Source organism: Ziziphus jujuba, chromosome 1 (assembly GCF_031755915.1).
Source record: "Ziziphus jujuba cultivar Dongzao chromosome 1, ASM3175591v1".
Taxonomy (NCBI): Eukaryota; Viridiplantae; Streptophyta; class Magnoliopsida; order Rosales; family Rhamnaceae; genus Ziziphus; species Ziziphus jujuba.
In genome coordinates, this window is record NC_083379.1 from 43,495,241 (window position 1) to 43,518,890 (window position 23,650).

General features: G+C 34.6%; 2 protein-coding genes and 1 pseudogene across 4 annotated transcripts; all 3 read right to left on the reverse strand.

Moving 5' to 3' along the window:
- Positions 1-540: 540 nt before the first annotated feature.
- LOC132799872 (putative leucine-rich repeat receptor-like serine/threonine-protein kinase At2g19230) lies at positions 541-4,857 on the reverse strand. The gene is made up of 13 exons (XM_060812649.1): positions 4,725-4,857; positions 4,089-4,629; positions 3,424-3,905; positions 3,194-3,335; positions 3,036-3,107; positions 2,839-2,910; positions 2,646-2,726; positions 2,327-2,496; positions 1,964-2,211; positions 1,730-1,856; positions 1,543-1,605; positions 1,249-1,438; positions 541-1,137 (listed from the first exon to the last, which is right to left on the reverse strand). Exons 1-13 carry the CDS (start codon positions 4,807-4,809, stop codon positions 729-731), a joined length of 2,682 nt encoding a protein of 893 aa, XP_060668632.1. The 5' UTR covers positions 4,810-4,857; the 3' UTR covers positions 541-728.
- Positions 4,858-6,234: 1,377 nt separating this feature from the next.
- On the reverse strand, positions 6,235-14,718 carry LOC132800517 (probable LRR receptor-like serine/threonine-protein kinase At4g20450; annotated as a pseudogene).
- A 2,640-nt stretch (positions 14,719-17,358) lies between these two features.
- Positions 17,359-21,872, reverse strand: LOC132803080 (LRR receptor-like serine/threonine-protein kinase IOS1). Of its 3 annotated transcripts, none has more exons than XM_060815320.1 (13): positions 21,620-21,870; positions 20,924-21,470; positions 20,343-20,830; positions 20,099-20,240; positions 19,892-19,963; positions 19,711-19,782; positions 19,531-19,611; positions 19,281-19,447; positions 18,959-19,182; positions 18,723-18,849; positions 18,285-18,350; positions 17,997-18,186; positions 17,359-17,904 (listed from the first exon to the last, which is right to left on the reverse strand). In XM_060815320.1, exons 1-13 carry the CDS (start codon positions 21,693-21,695, stop codon positions 17,493-17,495), a joined length of 2,664 nt encoding a protein of 887 aa, XP_060671303.1. In that variant the 5' UTR covers positions 21,696-21,870; the 3' UTR covers positions 17,359-17,492. The 3 variants fall into 3 exon arrangements, with proteins under 3 accessions (XP_060671303.1, XP_060671307.1, XP_060671305.1); XM_060815324.1 differs by having other exon boundaries at positions 17,762-17,904; positions 18,052-18,186; positions 21,620-21,872; XM_060815322.1 differs by having other exon boundaries at positions 17,764-17,921; positions 21,620-21,872.
- Between the last annotated feature and the right edge of the window lie 1,778 nt (positions 21,873-23,650).

Here is a 23,650-nt window from a genome sequence, read left to right on the forward strand (position 1 = left end):
GTGGCCCTATGTGGCTCCTAGCATGCGATAAAATAAACTTTATATTTGTTATTTCTTCTTTGTTATAAAGCAAATATAGATAAGAAATAAAAAATAAATAAATAAAGCAAATAAAGATGTATACCGTTGAATAAAGATCAACACAAAATGTCAAATATAATCTTTTCAATAATGTTATAGTTATTAAAATATTTATTAAATTTATTTATCAAAAACAAATGATGTAATAATAACAATATTAATTAGTTTATTTTTTAAATTTATTTATTTATTTAAAACTTCATTTTTCTATATTTATATTATATGAATATATCAATTAATAATATTTTAATATATATAATTTAATAAAGAAATTTGATGAACAGTTTAGTATTTATATTATTACTGTTTGATTGTTTTTTTATTTATTACTTTTTTCTGTTTTGTTTTTCTTGGACAAGTACTAAATTAGTGAACAAGTTATGCGGCAATCGTCATTCTGGTCTTAAAGCAAGCACGCAAAAAAAAAATTAAAAAAAAAAAATACAGAAATTATGAGGATCTCTGGTATGGCATTGTGCAAAACTACATCAAATTTTGTACAATGAGCACAGCATGTGCAGAAAAATCAGAATGTAGATTAAAAACAAAAGCTTTCTTTAATTAGGAAAGAGCACAAACCCAAAAAGAGCTTTTTAAATCATCAATTTGAAGCAGAAAAAAGCTCCTCAAACACACTCAAATTTGTACTACCTGGATTTGGGACCCTCCTGCTCTGTGTTCAAAATAATTTCAGGTAACTCAATTATTTCAGACACATCGTTGTTGAAACTCTTATCCATTTCCATTGCCAAGCATTGCTTTATTTCCGTTACTACTTGACTCATGGTCGGCCTTTTGGTCAAATTGATAGATGTACAAGCCATTGCCAATTCTAACAATTTCCAAACAGAATTTTTGTCATACTCTTGCTGTAATCTTGGATCAGCAACATTCTGTATGTCCCCTTTGGATAGAATCGAGTTAACCCATTCAACCACATGACCATTCTGGTCGCTGTTCTTGCCGATTGCTTGTCTACCAGTGATTATCTCCAACAAAACTACCCCAAAGCTAAATACATCACTTTTCTCAGTCAGCCTGTTTGACACATAGTACCTACAGATAAAAAAGCAGGCTGATTATAATTAATAAGCAATCAAAAAGAGAGAATATGCTATGCTGTGGAATTTATTAGCAACAGACAGAGCTATAATGTTAGATGCTTACTCAGGGTCAAGATAGCCTGGTGTGCCAACCACCGCTGTGAACGCATGAGAGTCACCTTCAGCTGGAAAAGCTCTGGACAGCCCAAAATCAGCCAATTTGGCCTGCAACTTTTCATTCAACAATATGTTTGTGGATTTCACATCTCTGTGGATCATGGGTGGTTTACAGCCATTGTGCAAATATTCCAGTCCTGATGTCAAATTAAGTCCAGATTAAAAAAAGCTCAATCTACTTTTGATAAAATTATAGTGTCGGAAAATATTGCAAAAATATGCCAGAGATCTGGTAATTGACCTTGAGCTGCATCTATTGCTACTTTGAGTCTCTCTTCCCAATTCAGGGTATGGGGATTTCTATCTGCATTATCCATGAATTAACCATCATAATATTCTAGCATGTTGATGATTTAAGAATGTTGTTAAGTTTACGGGTTCTGCAAATTTTGGTTGACTGCATATGGTACAGAACTAAGGTTTAATACCTGACAGATGCCATGCTAAGTCTCCATTAGACATGTATTCATAAATGAGCCCCATGTTAGGGCCTTCCATGCAATAACCAACAAGAGTAGTTAAGTTTCTATGGTGAACTCTTGTAAGAAGTTTGGCCTGTACAATAATTTGGAAGTTACCCCTCTTGTTTGAGCATAAATATATTTTCTGTGAAACATATATACAGGACTAATCTGTTGCATAGAGTAAAATGCGTGAAGTACCTCTGCATGGAATTCCTTGAACCCTTGAGCCGATGAATGGGAGAGCATCTTAATGGCAACTTCATTTTCATTTAAGTGGCCATAGTAAACTGTCCCAAATCCTCCTTTCCCAACCGCACGGTCAAAGTTGTTAGTAACGCTCAGTATTTCTGAGTACGTGAATTGCTGTTTCTTTACCATTTCTAATTCCTCATCTTTTTTATCACTGAACTCAGCATTCACCTTCGTTGCAGTTGTACCTCCAGCAGCTACAAGAGGAAACGCCATTGGAGGTAAGTAAGTACTATTGCAGTTTCGTGGAAAATAGCTAGGATGATTAATTCATGAATATTGGTCATAATGAATTACTCTAGCTATATATACCTTGTTTCTTCCTTTTAAGGCCCCAGTAGATAGCCAGTGCAGCTAGTAGGAGGCCCATAAATCCACCAACGGAGGCTACAACTGGAACAACAAAGTCATCGTTGTTCTTCTTCTTCTGCTTCTTCTCCTGACATGGATCCGTCAAACAAAGGTTTGGATTTTCTTCCACACTTGCAATGGCAAGAAATGTGAAATTTGAGTTTATAATTAACTAGAACTAGTAGAACTGCCAAGAAATTGCGACAAACCTAAATTCAAGAATCAAAATAGTAATTGAAACTTACTATGCTGATTATGAAATGCCATAAAAAAGACTGACCTCAACAAGATTGATTGATTCTTTGATTTTTCATAGAGTCCTACTGGAAGTGTCCCAGACAAGTTGTTCCCTTGCAGGTTTCTGCAAAGCAGCGAAAACTTACCCTCAATGTGGATATATATATATATATATATTTATATATAGAAAGTCTTGTAGAAAATAAGTGATAATTTCTAGATCAAAAGTAACTTACAGAGTCTTCAAGAATGGAAGCTGAGATAGATAATCAGGAACTGTCCCGGTTAAATTATTGTTTGACAAATCCCTAAAACGATCAAAATATTATGTTGTTGACTATCGGTGATGTTAGAGAGGAAGAACTATATATGTCACAGACATTGACACATCATCAAGAGGTTAAAATTTATAAAAGATTGAGATAATACTTACAATGTCTGTATCATCGTGAGGTTGGATATGTAAGGAGCTATTTTTGCAGTCAATCCACTTGATGATAAGTTCCTGAGGTGAAAGATAATCTTTAGGAAAAAAATTCAAATGGGTTTAGGCTGAAAAATTGGTGTGGTTCATATCAATTTATAACTCACAGAGATACAATTCTAGGTGGACTAAAACCATCGTAGCTGCAATTGAGACCATTCCACACGTATGTATCCGGGGCACAGGGATCTCCTTGCCAGTTTTTGAGCTTCAGTCCGTAGAAGGACTTAATATTCATTATAGCATCAACTAATAATCATATCACAGGTACAGATAATCAATAAGGGGATGAACTTTAAAAGTTCTACAGAAAACAACATTTTCAATTTAAGCATACCATCATTTTGGTCTGTTTGTGGGTTTGGAAGCTGTTTCACAGTATAAATCTCAATGGCATTCAGTATAGGCAGCAGGGTTGAATTTGTGGTTCTGTTTATCCAAATCTCAAAGTATGATCCAGTCGCCGGTGTTATGCTGTATATCGTAATTGCTCTCAAGTAATTAGGAGAAAATGGTCCATACCATAGTTCGTTATTTATAAATATGTTGACTTCTCTGGTTTGATTGTCTTGGAGCTCATCAAATTCAACAATCTCAGCAAAATGCAAGTAGAGGTAAAAATCCTTTGAGACGTTACCCTCACTCCTCCAGCTGATTCCCACGCCGGTATTGTCTACATTATTTGGTGTGATTGCAGTGCTCATCACAGTCGGCGGTGGTAGGAAATTATTAGGGACAACAGATGATGAGGTATTTATTACATCCCAAGCTTCAAAGTTCAAGGGTGACCATATACGGTCCAAAGTGTCATCTTGGTACCTAAGTAATTAATTAATGGAAATTAACTTATAATAAGTACACTAGCCAAGAAAACCAAAAATGAAAGAAAAGAAAACAAGTTATGACTCTTTTAGTTACAAAATGTAAAATGTTGTAACTAAATAAGTTTTCTGTTTCATACTAATTTGGAGGAAACCATATAGAGATGAGAAAATGGCTGACCTTACTATTTCATTAGGCGACAAGCCGCAGTCTGATCTCGCAAAGAGTTCCAAAGATCCAGTTTGGGTAATATAAGAATTATTGTTGAGCTGCCTCAACTCTAATACAGATATGAAAGGAACACCAGACCCTGTATTCACCAGACAAACATGTATGTAGTCTGATTGTGGAACATGAATGATTTCAAAGGTGGTGATATTGGATGCATCCATCAGTTTCACTGTATTCCACTTGTTAACTCCCAGATACAAGTCAAATTCCGGGAATTGGCTTTTGTCATCGTAGTTTCCATACATGAAACTTGCTCGGATCAAATAACTATGGTTCTTTCCTGCAGTTGGTCTAAGGGTGTAACAGTTTCTGGTTTCCTCAGGGAAGCTTCGGACATTCGAGTACTTCTTGTCAAGGAATCTGGTATTGAATTCCCGTAATATAGTCTTGCTAACACCACTGTCTATGTAGTTATCGTCTGTAGTGTATTTGATACCTGTTATGTTGTCTGTATGGTCTTCTGAAGCACCACAATCAACGCTGATAAAACCTGCAAAAACAGACTTTTTGTCATTGTCTGATTAGAAGAGAACAACTTATATTTGTATATGATGAAGGTTTGGCATATCTCTGCAGAGTCCTGACCTTGTTGGTCCTGGCCATGAACATGAACAACAAGAAGAAGAGCACCATGCAGTAATATTGCAAAGAGGAAGTAGAGCTTAGCCATTTCTGGAAGACACTCCCTAATTGGAGCTGTCAAGGACTTCGTTTTAGCAGCTGGTTTGGTCTTGTGGGAATTAATTAATGGCCTCCAAATTGGATATAAGAAAAATAATATAATAAGATACAAATAACCAGGTCAATTGTTGATCCATTGCAGGAACTGCGTTTAATTTCTGGGAAGTCAATGAAATACCAATTACTTAGACCCATTCTTTGTCTGCGATATAATTAGCTTACCACAGTTGCCTAGTTCACACGTTAAATGACTATTGGTTTCATGGAAATTGAGGGTGCTTCAGAGTTCAATTGACTAATACATGCATATATAATATAATAAATTATAGGGATCAATTAATTACCAAGAGTTTTCCTTGTTATTGAAAAGAGTTTGTACACGATTTAGAAGGAAACAATGATCTTGAGGTAACAGTGAACCAATTCGTTCAAGAAGTCTGCATTTATGACTAAATCCGACAAATTCCTATTATCCATTTATTTCATAAGTGCTAACTAAAAGATTTGTTCTGGAAATTGAGAATAAATTGAATTTTGGGCATCTAACAATATGTTATTAGCTCACTACAGTTGCCTAGTTTACACGTTAAATGACTATTGGTTTGGTGGAAATTGAGGGTGCTTCAGAGTTCAATGGACTAATACTTGAATTTATAATGTAATAAATAATAGGGACCCATTAACTACCAAGAATTTTCCTTGTTATTGAAAAGAGTTTGTACCTGATTTGGAAGGAAACCAAGATCTTGAGGTGACAGTGAACCAATTCGTTCGAGAAGTCTGCATCTATGACTAATTCCGACAAAGTCATATTATCCGTTTTTTTCATAAGTGCTTACTGAAGAATTTTTCTGGAAATTGAGAATAATTTGAATTTTGGGCATCTAATAATATATTATTTGATATATGTAATGATTGATTATGTCTAAATATGAGTGGATGCTTGAATTGACTAAACCTTTCACAGGAGAAAGAGGTTATCTTTTCATTATTATTTTTTATTTTTTTAAGTTGAATTTACTTTCACAAAATTAGTTAAAAATTACAAGCAAGGAACAATTCATGATGCTTAAAAAAAGTGGAAAAGCTATAAAAAATAAAATTTCTAATATTTGAATGGTTCAAAGTCAAAAAAGAATACTAAACATCATCATATATTTTCATATATAATACGGAATTAACTAATTCATATAAAGAATTTTATTTTTTTTTCCAAAAATAAAAGACCATTTAAACTCATTATCTACATCATATATAGATATATAAGTGTCAACATCACAAACGTCAGATAAATACTGGCGTGCAGAGCCACATCAACACACATCACTTGCAAATTAGTGCATGGTTAGGTCGCTGTATTCAAATTCTCATAATATTATATAATATATAAATCTATCATGTTCGAGTTCATTGCTGACCCGACAAGAATACACATAAAACATGCTCATTTTGCACACCAACATTTCATAAACTGCTTAGCAAAAGGCTATCTGGCTCGATCCAATCCACACAATCGTTGTTGGACTGTTTAAGGGAGATTTTTTTTCCTTAATATACCACAAAAGAAAAAAAAAAAAAAAAAAACACGTACATTTGCATTTCTTGAAAATTACAAAATTATTTTTTAGAATATTTTTCTTAAAAAAAGAAGGGAAAAAAAAAATTCATGAAGTGGCAAAAACAGGGGATAAAGCTCCAATTCTTGTGTTCTTGTTGATTGCTGTAATATCTATTTTGTGTCCTTCCTAGATGCTAAAAGAATTTTTCTTTCATTTATTGGTGCAATCATTTCAGACAAATTCAGTTGATCCAGAAACCTCCGTAGTAGTTTTATTAGTCCGAGCCACCTCCGTTACCAAGCGTTGCTTTAATTCCATCACTACTTGAGTCATGCCTTTCTGTCGAAGTGCGAGATGTGCAAGCCATCGCCAATTCTACTGCTTTCCAAACAGAATTTTTGTCACAGTGTTGGTCTAATCTTGGATCTACAATATCTTCTATGGCCCCACTGGAGAGAATGAAGTTAATCCATTCAATGGCATGACCATTGTCAATGTTCTTAGTGATTGCAGGTCGACCTGTGATTATCTCCAATATAACTATACCAAAGCTAAATACACCACTTTTCTCGGTCAGCCTGTTTGTTACATAGTACCTGCAAGGCCCAAATATATATAAACATATATATATATATATATATGTATAAAACATACAAACTAGCTTTGACTATAGTATGGTAAGACTAGATACATATACTTACTGAGGGTGAAGGTATCCTGGTGTACCAGCAACCGCTGTTGAGACATGAGTCTCACCTTCAGTTGGAAAAGTTCTGGACTGACCAAAATCAGCGAGTTTAGCCTCAAGTTTTTTATTCAATAAGATTTTTTTAGTCTTCACATCTCTATGTATATAGACGGCTTACAACCATTAAGCAAATATTCCAACCCTGCAGTTACACTTCCAAATGAGAAACTAATTTAAATCATAACCCCAAAAAAAAAAAAAAAAAAAAAAAAGGAAAAAAAAAAAAATAATAAACTGATATTATATGCCAAAAATCTGCATTTTTGACCTTTTGCCGCACCCAAATCTATTTTGAGTCTTTCTTCCCAACTCGAAGGATTTGGATTTTCATCCGCATTTATGACAGAGCAAGTAGGGAACTTTAAGTGTGAAGTATATGCACATATATATGTAAAATTTATATTATATATATATGTACACACATTAACTATTATTCAGCAAAATACATATTGAGGATGGACAAGACCTGATAGATGCCATGATAAGTCTCCATTAGACATGTATTCATAGCTGGGGGCCATGGCCTTCATTGCAATACCCACGAGAGATGTCAAGCTTCTATGGTGAACACTTGTAAGAAGTTTAGCCTGCACTCAATCATATCTAATTTCAGCATATAAGAGCTATAAGAAGAAATTAAATTACCTATTGTTATACAGAGGACTTGTCTGCTCATTGATTATAGGCATCATTGCAGCCTATCCATTCTTTCTGGAAAACATAATATTGGATAAACTTATACCTCCAAATGGAATTGCTTGTACTCTTGAGCTGATGAGTGAGACAGCATCTTAGCAGCAACTTCAGATCGTTTAAGTAGCCATGATAAACTGTTCCAAATCCTCCTTCCTCGATGGCAAGCTTGAAGTTGTTAGTAATACTCAGGACTTCTGAAGATGTGAAATGTTGTTTCTTTTGTGCCAGTACCTCATCTTTTTGAATCTTGGACTCAACATTTACCTTCACTGCAGTTGTAGCCGATAAAGGACATCAGAGGAAATCATTTGACAAATTTATTTTCTTGAAAATTAGCATCCTTCGTGAACGATCAGAAAGATTAGTACTCCTACATCTTTTCCTACTTTGAGGGCCCGAGAAGATAGCTTCAGTGGTTAATACAAGAGCAAAAAATCCACCAATGGAGGTTACAACTGGAGTAACCAAATTCTTCTTCTACTCCCTTTTCTTATTGATCTTCTTCTCACATGGGCTTGTCAAACAAAGATCTGAATTTTCTTCCACCATAGCATTGAAAAGATATAGATACACACAAAATTTATGTTAGTTTGTATAAATCTCCAATATATATATATGTATATATACAACTCAATTTATGCACTGTTTGCAGTTACTTGCTACCCAAGGCACATGGCAATTTTGCATTTACAAGCTAATTCTGGTATACAGGACAAGAATGAAGACAACAATTAAAATTCTTTAAATATATAAATGACTGACCTCACCAAAATTGATCTGTTCTTTGACTTTTCCAAAACTCCCAATGGAAGTGTTCCTGAAAGGTTGTTCATTCCAGATTTCTGTAAAGCAGAGAGAAACTTATCCCAATGATATAATTTATACACTATAATACAAGGAAACATAATAGTTAAGCACATTTGAGACAAAAAATGAGCCACCAACCCATTTAAATTATTGTTTGACAAATCCATAAGATGTGAAAATCATTATATTAATCTTACATGAAGAATTGCAAGTCAATCTAATCCTCATCATGAAGAGGTCTACACCTTATAAGAGGTTGAATACTCACAACATTTGTATCAATGTGAGATAGGATATATAAGGGGTTATCTTCCCTGTCAATCCACTTGAGGATATGTTCCTGACATGTAAGAAAATCTTTTAAGGAATTGAAATGGCTCAACTTAATTATGCTGATAAATGCATACGCAACGATATATAACTCACAAAGATACAGTTCTGGGTCTGAGCCACTGTAGCTGGGTCTGAGCCACTGTAGCTGTAATTGAGACCATTCCAAATGTAGGCAATAAGGGAACAGGGATATCCTTGCCAGTTTCTCTTCGTTCCATACACTGACTTTATATTCATTACAGCATCAACTAATAATTTCACCACCACAGCATAAATAATCAATAAGAAGATGCATTAAGTTTAAAAAGAAATAAACAGGAAATACTGTAAATTTATAAATGTCATCTTGCTGGTTTGTTTGTGATTATAGAAGATGTTTGACCGTATAAATCTCAAATCGAATAAGCAGCCGACGAGGGGTGAATTTTTTGTTTTAGAGATCAAAACCTGAAAATGAGATCCAACTTGTGGTTTTGTGCTGTATCTTGTAAATGTGGTCAAGTATTCGGGAACAAGTGGTCCCTCAGTACTGGACAATTGGCCATTTATGAAATCATTCAACTCTCTGGTTTGGCTCATTTGGTGGTCCCTCAGTACTGGATAATTGGCAATTTATGAAATCATTCAACTCTCTGGTTTGGTTCATTTGGAGTACTTCAATTTCAGCAAAATGCATGTATATGTAAAACTCAGAAAAGATGTTACCATCGGTGCTCCACACAATTCCCATGGAATCGTTTGGATTCTTTGGCATGTTTGTGGTGCTCGTAACAACTGACGGTGGCTCATAATTATTAGGGTCAACAGTAAGCAAGGTGCTTAGGACTTGCCAGTACTATTCTTCATTGAAGGGTAACCATATGTGGTCCAAAGCTTCATCGTAGAACCTAACAAGGAAAACGTCAGTTCATGAATTAACAAAAGTCTTGCTTTGTCTTCTTAAATGGACAAAAAGGCCGATATGAAAGGTGTCCCAGAACCTGCATTTACTAGACAGACATGAATATAATTATCTGATTGTGGGACATGTATGATTTCCATGGTTATGAGAGTGGATGAATCATTCAGTTTCATTGTATTCCTCTTACTTACTCCCACATGAATGTCAAATTCGGGGAATTGGTTTTTAGATTCGTCGTTTCCATACAAGAAAATGACTTGGATCAAATAGCTGTGGTTTTTTCCATGTGAAGGTTTGACGGTGTAACAGCTTTTGGTATCTTCAGTGAAGCTTTTGACAATTACAAAATTGCTTTAGGAGTGTTGAATTCAGGTGATATAGTCTTGCCTAGTTCATTGTCTATGTAATTAGTATCTGAAGTGTAGCTTATGCTAGTTTTCTCATCAGCATAGTCGTTGGAAGCCCCACAACCTGTGCCTATAAAACCTGCAAAAAACAGAGGCAATTAATAACTCTGTCTTTGAAAATCATTGTACATATTGAAAAAGATTTGTGTGACTATATACCAGATCTGGTATTACTAACTGGCCACAAACAAGAACAATGAGAGCAAAAGCAGCATATAATATTGAGAATAGCATGTGCTTCGCTATTTTCCGATTATCTACCAAGCTTGTATTGTAAGAATTCTAAAGGCTTTAACAAAATTATTCCTGTATATATGCTGTATATATATATATATATATATATGTTTTTAATCAGCAAATCACTTCGGTTAAAAAATGATGATGAGATTTTTTGTTACTTTATATTTGAGTTAAGCATGTCAATGTTCTCCGGTTTTGGACAAGGATCCGTGTACCTGTCTTGATAAAAAAAACAGAGCAAATACTTACAAGACCCTTTCTTGTATATTGCTTTCTATTGACACTAAAAGGAAGATGCCACTTCATTATTTAAGAAGGCAATAAACAAAAAATAAAAAAAAGTGCTAAATAGTTGAAGTTGGCTGATAACATGCATAAATATTGTCAGTTACATAATTATAAAATGCGAGTAATTAAGCCAACAACCATCAATAGTATTGTACCTACCATCATTATCGTGTATATATATATATGTATATGCTTATGAATAAAAATAACACAGTAGGGGTCCGTTTGAGTGAAAAATTTTAGTTACAACTCAGATGGATCGATCTGATGGTTATATATATACTCATGTTAGACAGATTCAGACCAATATGAATCTGATGGTTCAGATCCATCTTTATTAGCCCTTAGATTACATCAATGATATGAAATTTATTTTCGATTAGTGTTCAGATAGGGGTTTAGGACATAGTAAATTCCTACTAGCTATAAATTTTGGAATAGATGGTGATTTGTGCCAAGTAATTTGTGCTGTTTTTGTGAGTTTATACACTTTCAAATGTATGACCAACCAAGATCTATGTTGCTAAAATGGCATTCTCTATCTTCTTAAATGATAGAGATTTTAACGTTGATCTCATGTGTTTATCTGTGCTTAATTTTCTTGCTCGTTATGCTACAATTCATACATAAAGTGGAAATTAAAGAATAATTGGTGTTTGCATAACACCAACAAAGAAAAAGAAAATATGAAGCACACTCAAAATCATAGTAAAGCTTCCAACACTGTAGGCCAATATTATACCAGTGAGAAGTACTACCTATCCAAAGGACTGAACGCAGATGGAGAATTCATAGAAACTGATTGAATTGGAACAGTCTCAAGGCTCTTTCCCCCACAAGCCCGTTCCATAGCCAAGCATTCCTTTAGTTCTGCCACTACATGACTCATGGTCGGCCTTTGGTGGAAGCTGGGGATACACAAGCCATTGATATTTCAACAGTTTTCCACACAAAGTTTGTATCAAAATTTCCTCGTAACCTATCATCCACAATACTTTTGATGTCTCCATTGGCAAGAGTGGAATTCACCGACATGCTTATATGAGTCTTCTCATATGTTCTAGAAATTGAAGGTCAGCTAGATATTATCTCCATGATAACAACTCTGAAACTATAAACATCACTTTTCTCAGTTAACAAATTTGATATGTAGTACCTGCAAACCAAACAATTTAATACTTAATTTCTTTTTGTCAGTCTGTTATTCCATTTGTTTTTTGTAAGCTTCTATGCACAAATAAATTTAATATTTGAACTCCATATGTGAAAGATAAACAGCGAAGCAAATTATTATTGCTTACTCAGGGTCAAGATTCCCAGGAGTCCCTGCAACCACCGTTGGTGCATGAGTCCCACTTTCAGGGAATATTTTGGATAGGCCAAAATCAGAAAGTTTGGCGTGAAAGTTCTCATTTAGAAGGATATTTGTGGATTTTACATCTCAGTGGACTATAGGAGGCTTACAACCATCATGCAGATACTCCAATCCTACATCAAAAAAACCAAAGACATTCTATCTAGTGAAAATTTTGAAAAAGAGAAGGTAATGGATGATTATGAAAAGCATGAACTTGCTGACCTTGTGCTGCCTCAAGTGCTATTCGAAGTCTGTCTTCTGTCTTCCCATTTCAAGATTCTTGAACTGTCATCTACAGTCCATATGAAAAACTTCACGAAATTTTCTTTTTTAGTCTTGGTTTAGTTTAAAACAAAACAAAACCAAAAAAAAAAAAAAAAAAAAAAAAAAAGAAGAAGAAGAAGAAGAAGAAGAAGAAGAAGAAGAAGAAGAAGGAGAAGAAGAGAAATCTTAATGAATTTGATAATGGGTCCATGGAGTCAGCTAGCTGTATGCATATGTAAAACTCATATTAGTTTGAAAAGATTTTATATAAGCAAGAAAATTATAGTACTAAAAGATTTTGTTTGCAATCCAAACCTGAAATATGTGTCTTTAAGTTCCCATTGGCCATGTACGAATAGATGAGCCCAGTGTTAGTTCGATCATTGCAATATCCAACAAGGCTTGTTATATTTTTATGATGAACTCTCATGAGAAGATTAACCTGGAAATGTTTAAGAAGTTTGATGGCTGATCAGAATAATGCACATGACTAGATTATTCAAGGAAATATACACTAATTAGTATCACCAATATATGTTTACCTCTGCATGAAATTGCCGATATCCTTGTACAGATGATGAGGACAGCATTTCACAGCAACTTGACAATCATTTATGCACCTGTGGTAAACTGCTCCAAAGCCACCTTCACCAATAATCCTCTCAAAACTGTTGGTAGTCTTCGCTATGTCCAACAATGTGAATTGTCATTTTATCGACTCAAATGAACCTTGTTGGGTGTCGGGTTTTTTGTCTGTTGCATCTGCAAAATAAGCCCAAGAATACATAGCTTTAATCTAATTAAACTTTCATCCCTTCAGTACTCATTTATGGCCAAAAAATTTAGAAGCCAATATCTGTTAGCAACAGATGCTACGTACTGCTGGAACAACAGCATCTTTCTTCTTTTCCTTCTTTTCGCATGAAGCTGAAACGCATAGATTTGGATTTTTTTTTTGCATGTGTGGGGGGGGGGGGGGGGGGGGGGGGGTGTGAGGGGCGCAAGCAAGAATACTTAGCTTTAATCTAATTAAACTTTCATCCCTTCAGTACTCATTTATGGCCAAAAAATTTAGAAATCAATATCTGTTAGCAACAGATGCTACGTACTACTGGAACAACAGCATCTTTCTTCTTTTCTTTCTTTTCGCATGAAGCTGAAACGCATAGATTTGGATTTTGGTCCACCATGGGAGCAAGAAACTACGTCAGTGGCAATGAGTAATGTAACACAGAACTCTCATATATGAGTTTGGTCGTTTTGGCACACCTTAATTCTAGGGAGCCCTCATTCCATTTTTGTACAAGTTCGATAGGTACTGATCCACTCAAGTTATTTTTCTCCAAATCTCTGCCAAGAAAGAGCATTATATATATTACCAAATTTATGACTAATTAAACATTTGCATATTATATCTTTTCACCAAAATCAAAGACAATTACTTACAAGATCTTTAAGTTTGACAATTTAGATAGAAAATCTGGCCCTGTTCCTGTTAAATTGTTGTCTGACAGATCCCTGCATCAAATCTGTTCTGTGAAAATTATTTTGGAAAGAAGATAAAAGTTAATTTCACCTAATTCAGTCCTCCTTCTCATCATCATACATGTATTTATGTATGTATGTATGTAATATGTATGACTTTTATACTTACAGAACTTCCATGACGGTGAGATTGGATAGAGCAAAAGGTATTTCCCCGGTTAATCCACTTGAGGACAAGTTCCTGAATAATTGTTCATTAAATGTATATATATAGCTTATTAACAAAGTATTAATGAGGAATTACGTACTTGAGAAATCATCGGTTTATTTTAAGAATGGCATACTTACAAAGATATGATTCTGGGGAGACCAGAATCATAAACATAGCTACAGTTTAGACCTCCCCATATGTATTTAGGGGTACATGGATCACCTTGCCGGTTTCTCTTTACCCCATAAGTTGACTTGAGTTTTGTGATGGCGTCAGCTAGCATTAACAGCAAATCCATTTCAGCTAGGTATATTTACAAACATATATCATGCACATATATATGCACCTAGCTACCAACACACAAACATAAATATATATATATATATATGTTGAGCAGATACCATCTCTTTCACGGATGTCTGGCAGCAAGAATTCTTTGACCGCATAAACGTCGATGCCATTAATGAGGGGAGGCAGAGTTGAGTTGGCAGTCTTAGAGAAAACGAGAGGTGCTCCTCCAATTACACCACTGCTGCCGGATAAGCCTGTTGCTAGCAGATAAATAGGAGAAAAAAACACCCAGCGGATATCCATTATAAGAAACCAGAAACTCTCTATACTGGTTGGGTAGGAGCTTTTCCACTTCGGCGAAGTATATGTGGACGTAATGTAGGTCAGTTCTATCAGTTGGAAGCCAAAATTTCAAGGAATCGTTTGCACTCTTTGGAGTCGCAGCAGTGCTCATGACGATGGATGGTAATTGGAATGTATCCTTAACAACATCAACTTTGAATGGGTTTATGTTTGTCCAAGAATCACGAGTGTAGGGAGACCAGAAACGATCATGAACATCAAAAGGATACCTATATATATGTACATACATTTATGTGCAAATATTATTTCTCATTCACAAATTAAATTGGGTTAATTGCATAAAATTGATATCCCTGCACTTTGGTTGAATCAAAATGGTCCCGCAATTTTTTTTTTTTTGGGTTACATTTTGTTGTGGTCTATTATAATTTTTGTTATGCTAATTTATGATAAATTTTCAGGCACGTAGTATTTTGCTACTATTGTCACGGGCATATATTTGAAAAATTATAAATAAGTAAACAATAAATTTGTAATAAAGGAAACTTTCCAAAGTGCATAGATGAAATTTATTTGAAAAGTTCCATTAGAATGCCCACTAATGATAAATTCTCAGTATTAAAATTTGGTGCTAAAATCCTTTGTCTCCAATACATAAAAATTTAAAAAAAAAAAAAAAAAAAAAGGTGTTGCTTAAGAAAAAAAGTGTTGAAAATAAGTAATTGATGATTCTGTACAAAATGACTCACCTGTCTCCAACATTAGCAATTAGAACAGTGTCGAAGCGATAGACTAGTTCCAAGGAGTACCCAGGTGTTCTTGTTGGGTAGTACGACATATTCAAAGGCCTTAATTCAATTGTTGATATGAATGGTGTGCCAAAGCCTGTATTAACCAGTCAAATATATAAATAGTTATGCAATGAAACATGTATGATCACCTTGATTAGGCTAATTCCTGTATATTTTAACTTTATTGTATCCCACAAATTTGATTCCAGATGCAGGTCGAATTCCGGTAATGTATCTTGGCCATCATAATTTCCATACAATAATTCTGTTCGGATCAAATACTTAGTACCATTTATAACGTTACTTATTTTGTAACAGTTCCTAATTCCCTGAGGGAACCTCCTAAGATACCAGAGTTGCTGTTGATAGTTATCTTTGCAACCACTCTCTATGGTGCTGCTATCAGAAATGTAAATTAAGCCTGTTGTCTCCTCTCTATAGCTTGAATTATTGAGTTGGCTGCAGTCTATGCTGATGAAGCCTAATCAGACAAATAGACATGACTAACAACTTCAGCGATGCCAAAACAATCAGTCCTAAATCAAAACCAAAACTCACACGTTTTGTATGTATATATATATATATATATAATATTTTGCTAAAATACGCACCAGTCCCGCATGGTAACGAGCATGCCACCAGTCTTTTGTTGACAATAAACTGAATTTTCGAGTCTACAGTTGACAAAATACAGTTGGCAGCCTCTTTATGATACAAGACTGGCACACATTGTAACAAGGCTGTATATTTTGATATCTGATTGATATTGACAATGAACTAGAAGTAGAAGAAAAAAGAACAGAAACAACAAACACCTTGCAAGTCTCCAACATTATCACCTACTTTGTTGTCGCTAGATGAGTTCAGTGGATAAGCATATGTTTACCACCAGGAATATCATCTTTATATGTAAATCACAAAACCATGTGCGTAATGTTGGTGTGAAATATTTACAAATGAGGATTTGAGTGAGTCCCTCGATCGATAATATATTGTAGTGAAGCTTTCATTTTGGATGAAAGAATGTCATATCGAAAAAGATGTGTCCAATATCTGTTGTATTTAATATATAAATGATATGAGAGGGCCCACTTGCGATACATGCATACACGTTGACAATTGCCAAGTAATCATTAATTAATAGAATAGGTAATGAACTTATTGACAGGTTTGTTCCAACCACAACTTTATAATAAAACCTAAATAACAGACATATCTGGGGTGTAGAAAAATTAGTTTAAAAAATTTTAATTAGGTCTTTTCAGATGTTGTTGCTGCTAATTATCCGTTTGAATTTAGTGGATATTCTTTTCTACTTGAGCATTTTCCCATTAAATTTTCCTACTTTATATAAAATCAATTGGAAAAAAGTCAATGAAAAAAAAAATAAAAAAAAAAATTACTCAACTTGCACTAAAAGGAAAATAGATAAGAAAAAAGTAGTTTTCCCCACCTCAATTGTTTTGAATTCTTAATTAACATTATATAAGTAGTTTCTTAGAAAGTCTGCTACAGATATTCCATTCATTATTAAATTCAAACAAATATAATAGGAACCCTAATTTTCTTTTGTTATAGGTAGAGTATCATTTATATAAACCTTATACTATAAAAAAGGAAATCATGATCAGTACCACTTGGTCATACAACCAATTATTTGCAGAATTCTTCATCTTCAACTATAATCCGACTAAGTTATTATATCTATTTATATTTTTCAAGTCGACCAACATCTTGTTGTCTTTACTTTTCTAATATGTCATCATCCTTTTAGTATCATGTACATGTATATAACTAAGTAAAGAAATTGAAGTGGAATTGGTTTTGATCAAGAAATAGCTGAATGAGTCTCCAATATTAATCTAAAGTAATTTCCTTACGAAGAAACCGTGCATTACACAACCAGATGAAAGAAAAGAAAGAATAAAAATCTCAAACAAGTTCTCAGCTAAACTCGGCCCCAAGGATGTACTATCTTTTGGGGAGAAGTCCTACCTAGCCAGGGGATTCAGCTCAGATGTCAAATTCAAAGAAACCAATTCAATTGAATCCTTAAACCCGCTGTCATCGCCCTTGCTTTCACGAGCCCGTTCAGTAGCCAAGCAGTCCTTTAGTTCCGCCACTACCTGATTCATGGTCGGCCTTCTTGTTGAAGTTTGGGATACACATGCCATAGCTGTTTCAAGAGCTTTCCAGACAGAGTTTGTATCAAAGTTTCCTTGTAGCTTGCTATCAACAATACTAGTAATGTCTCCTATGGCAAGCATGGAACTGACCCATGTTGTTATATGAGCCTTCTCATGGGATTTATCTATCGGAGGTCTACCTGTAATAATCTCCAGCAATGCAACTCCATAGCCATAAACATCACTCTTCTCATTTAATCTATTTGTTATGGTGTACCTGCAAACCGAAAAATGCTGTTCAATTTAATCATCGACACCTTCAAGCAAAGATGCTAGTAGGTTGATTAAATATAAACTTTATATGCTTACTCAGGGTCAAGATACCCGGGAGTGCCAGCAACTCCTGTGGATACATAAGTCTTACCACTATTAGGAAATATCTTGGATAGGCCAAAATCAGATAGTTTGGCTTGGAAATTTTCATTTAACAAGATATTTGTAGATTTCACGTCTCTGTGGACTATTGGAGGCTTACAACCATCGTGCAGATACTCCAGTCCTACATTTCATAAAACCAGAGACATTACTTGTAGCTAGTGAAAATCTTAGAATAAAGATGGTAACAAATGACCATTGAAAATCATGAACTTCCTGGACCTTGTGCTGCCTCAATTGCTATTCGAAGTCTGTCTTCCCATTTCAAGATGTTACTTGAACTGCCACCTACATCCATATGGAAAAGTTGTCATTTTGCCTTTTGTCTTGTTAACTAAAAGAAAAGGGGAAAAAAAAAAAAAAAATCCTCAATCAGCTCTAAACATGAGGGAATTAAAAAGCAATTTAAATACACCAGTACTATAGTATTTTTGGTACTTCTAATTTATGTGTTTTGGACTTCTGGGTCCTTGGAGTCAACTAGTAGCATGAATACAAGAAATTTAATTTCCTAGTTGATCTCACTTGATTGTTTAACTTGTGGGATAATATATATCACAGTTTTTATATCATTTTGAAAGCTTTTACTCTTATAAGATAAAGAATATATATATATATATATATATATTCAATTAGTATACTAATACCGGCCAAATTAACCTGAAATATGTGTTTTTAAATTCCCATTTGCCATGTACTCATATATGAGGCATGCGTTATTTCCATCATTACAATATCCAACAAGGGCTGTCAAATTTCTATGATGCACTCTCATCAGAAGACTAACCTGCAATTAGATTTAAAAAGTCGATCTAATGTCAGTTTAATATCTATGTTTACCATTTAAGAAAGGCATACACATTAGTTAATACTGCTAGCTTTGATTGCATACATACCTCAGCATGAAATTGTTGATATCCTCGAAATGATGATGCAGACAACACTTTGACAGCAACTTGAGTATCGTTATTTATGTAGCCATGGTAAATTGTTCCAAATCCACCTTTACCAAGAACCCTCTCAAAGTTGTTGGTTATGCTCTGTATCTCTGCCCATGTAAATTGTTGTTTCATCGACTCCACTGTCCCGTATTCAGTGATCGATTTTTCATCTGTTTTATCTATTAAGCAAGGTCTACGATAATTAGTGATCAAGGTTTTTATGGCCAATATATAGATATAACATTTCTGACAAGTATTTGATATAAATTAGATATACCACTAGGTTTCTGTTTCCTTTTAAAGGCCCAATAGATTGCCATCACGGTTAATAAGAGGACAAAGGCTCCAGCAATTGACGCTACTATTGGAACAATGTTGACAGCATTTTTCTCTGTCTTCCTTTTGCATGAATCTGAAATACATAGATTTGGATTTTGGTCCACACTGGGAAGCAACTATGTCAGTCATAAATTAATGTCATATATGTGTTTATGCATTATATTATACTTTCCAACAAAAAAGCATACTCTAATTTTAGAGAACCATCATTCTGTCTCTCTATTAGCTGAACTGGAATTGAGCCATTTAGATCGTTTTTCTCCAAGTTTCTGCAAAGGCACAGCACCATATATACCATATATCATCAAGTTTTATGGCGAGATTTTTCATAATCATTCATTTGGCCTAGACAAAAAATAATTACTTACAAAACTCTTAAGTTTTGCAAATTAGATAGAAACTCTGGCACTGGTCCTGTAAAATTGTTGTTCGATAGGTCCCTGAGATTTAATTATGATCAATTTGATTCATTTAATTAAAACTATTGTTTGTCAAGATACAGGTCTATAATTATTACCAATTGGTCAGTATTTATACATATATACTCACAGAACTTCTAGCATAGAGAGATCGGATATAGCAAGAGGTATCTTCCCTGTTAATCCACTTGAGGACAAGTTCCTGAATGAATATATAACATATCAATGAGACTCTTATTGAGGAATGAGGATACTGGTTTAGAGAATTTCTAATTTATATCATATTTTATTTTAGAGAAATAAATATGTTTAATGTTATTAGGAGCATTATACTTACAAGGATATGATTCTTGGAGGATCATTACTATCAGCATAGCTGCAGTTTAGACCTTCCCACAAGTAGATTTTAGGGATGCATGGATCCCCTTTCCAATTTCTCTCTATTCCATAAGTTGACTTTATTTTTGTGATGGCGTCAGCTAGTAATATACATATATATATTTCAGATCATCCATACAGAAAAAGTTTAACCATTACATACATGCATACATACATATATACATACATATATACATATATACCATCTTTTTCATCGGTGTCCGAGACAAAGAACTCCTTGACCACATAAACCTCGATGGCATTGATGATGGGAGGAAGGGTTGAATTAGCAGTCATAGAGATTACCAAGTGTTGACCTCCAATTACACCATCGATGGACAAGGTAGTTGCTTGCAAATACTTAGGAGAATAATCCTCAAAGTAGATATTTCCATTATAGGAAACTGTAAATTCTCTAGACTGGTTGGTTTGGAGGTCTTGGATTTCAGCAAAGTGCATGTACACATAATATGCAGGGGAAGAAGCAGTATGATCGGTACTCGGCAGTTCATATTCCAATGATGCTTTTGCAATTTTGGGCGTCGCAGCAGTGCTCATGACAACTGCTGGCAGTTGGATTGATCCCTCATGGTCATGATCAGAGTCATCAAAAGGAAGCATGGTACTTATATTTGTCCAATTCCCGTCCCGATGTGAATACCAAAAACGATCATAGTCATCCACAGGATACCTTTATATTCATAAAGTAGTAATCAAGGAATTATAATTAGAGCAATGTTAAACATTTGTTACATACAAAAAATAAGAAAATTGACTGATTCACCTGTAAGGTTTAGTATATATTGGACCAGTGTCCAAGCGATTGACCAATGCCAAGGAACCCAGTTGAGTTTCATACAATTCCTTACCCAAAGGCCTTAATTCTATTGATGATATAAAGGGAGTACCAGAGCCAGTGTTGAGGAGGCATATATATAAATAGTTTTGGAGAGGAACGTGTATGAGTTCCTTCACTATGTAAGTAGCTGAATCTTCCACCTCTACTGAATCCCATACATTGGCTCCAAGACGCAGATCGAATTTTATTGGTAACGATTTCTCTTGGCCATCATAATTCCCGTACAAGAAGCCTGCTCGGATCAAATATTTATCACCATTTTTAATATGTATTTTGTGACAGTTCCTAATCGATCCGTCGGAAAAGCTCCTTAGATACCAAAGCTGCTGTTGATTGTCGTATTTGTACATGTCCAAGATGGATTTACTTTCACCACTGTCTGTCAAGGTTGTGTCTGGAATGTAGACTAACCCTGTTGTCTTCTCACTGTAGTTCGAAACATGAGGTCGGCCGCAATCTATGCTGATGAAGCCTGAGACAGATACATATCACCATTAGTACCTAATTATACTAGTCTAAGAAGATACCTTTAGGCTATAGCTAACATATTCATTAAAATTAGATCTACTTCTACCTCTAACATGTATATGTTCAGATATTCAATATGCGTTACATATTTACCTGTCTGATCATGGGCATCAACTAGAAGAATAATAAGAAAAACACCAAGCAGCTTGAAAATCCCCGACATTATCATACTATCATTGATCTTGCTTGGAATATTATCAAGTTTAACAAAGCTGTGAATTAACGATTACCATCTTATTAAACCATATGTACTATATATCATACATTTAAAATTAATTCATAAATATATTCAGGGTGGTCATTACCCCAAAAAAAAAAAAAAAAAAATTATAATCTGGCTACGTGGGACATATATGTAGCCAATTGAGCAATTTTTTTTTTTTTTTTTTTTGAGTACGTATATATTATTATTATTTGTATTATTATGACTTGGTAGTGCCAGGGCCAATTTGCATAAGATGATGTCACCAGAATGTAAGAGTATGGCAAGCTGTACTTGATCTTGTACTATACACTTGTACTGCGAATTACTGTGTGAATAGATGCGAATCATAATGCAATCGTTATCATTTAATTTACGAAAAAAAAAGACTTTTTGGAGTACCACTCTCCTCTCTCTCATACACTGGTAAGACCGGTACCCCGACTGAAAAACTGGCTGGACCCACCTAGTGTTAGAATAGAAAAGCTGATATGGTTTTAACTATTTATAAGATAGAGAAGATCACCAGCGATTTATTTATTTATTTATTTTTTTGGGGTAATGAGATCACCAGTGATTTATGCTGTATGATCTTTGCTTGCGGCATCTCTAACTATTCAGTGAGCATAATAAATGTATATTTGCATTAGACAATTACAAATATTAATTTGATTATTTCCTAAAGATGTTCTCCCTGTTACATAGTACGTACATATCCACTCGAAATACTAGTGGATTTTTTTTTTTTTTTCCATTCTAGAAAGTTTCCAATGAATTTCTTCTTGTTTGTATAAATCAATATATAGAAAATATATTAATTACCAAATTAAAAAAAAAATCAATAGAATATAAAAATGACTAATTGGGCTGAAACACTTGGGCTTCAACTTATGAATTAAAAGTGCGCCTAAAGTTTGGCCTTGCATAAATGGACTTGATTCTTACTTTGGGTCTGCATTCTGGAATTCATTTCAACCTTGGTCCAAGCATAACATTCCAGGATAAAGTAATAAAAACAGGACACATATCCTCTGTTCCATTTTCTCATTCCTTCGTCACACCAATCTTGTGTTTCATATCGGTAACCTCAAAGCCGAGCTCAAATGTATCCTTAATATTAACGAGTTACCAAAAGATGCTAAATCTTGGGAAACCCTCTTTTCGCTGGTAATAGCAAGATTAAGGATTTTGAAGAATTAAAAAAGAGAGTTAATGCAAGTAGGAAGATATGTTTTAGTAAAGTCAGTGATCACTGTCATTCCTCTATACACTCTTATCTATGCATAAACTGCCTCGAGGATGGTGTAGGAGCATCGACAAGATAGCAAGAAACTTCCTATGGAAAGGTTCAGCCTGCCCTTCCTTTAAATTCGTTTCAGTCTCATGGAAGAGAGTTTATACTTCCAAGTTTCAGGGAGGTTTGGGGGTCCGAAGGCTCCTGGAGCTAATTTGGGTTAAAGCACTTAAGGCCAAATATTTTCCTCACTCTTCATTTATGTGTGCGGGAAGGAAAAAATCTCAATCCTGGCAATGGAGAGGTATTCTAAGTGTTAGATCTGTCCTAACAAAAGACATTTACTTTAGAGTGGGAAAAGGCAATAGCATTAATTATTGGGAGGATCTGTGGATACCCAATAACCCAAACTTTCAACCTTCCCCAAATCCAAATTCGCTTGACATCAGAATTGGGATGGTTGACTCTCTTTTGCTAGACAATGGAGAATGGAGTAGACCTTTACTAGAGAGCTTGTTTGATAGTGCCTCTATAAGAAACATTATGAAAATTTTCTGGGGCCAACAGTTCATTAGATGACAAGTTATTATGGTTGGGGAGACCCTCATGTAAATTTCAAGTTAGATCAATGTATAAATTCTTAAATCCAATCCCAGGGGAGGTCGGCGAGTGGTAGAAATTTCTTTGG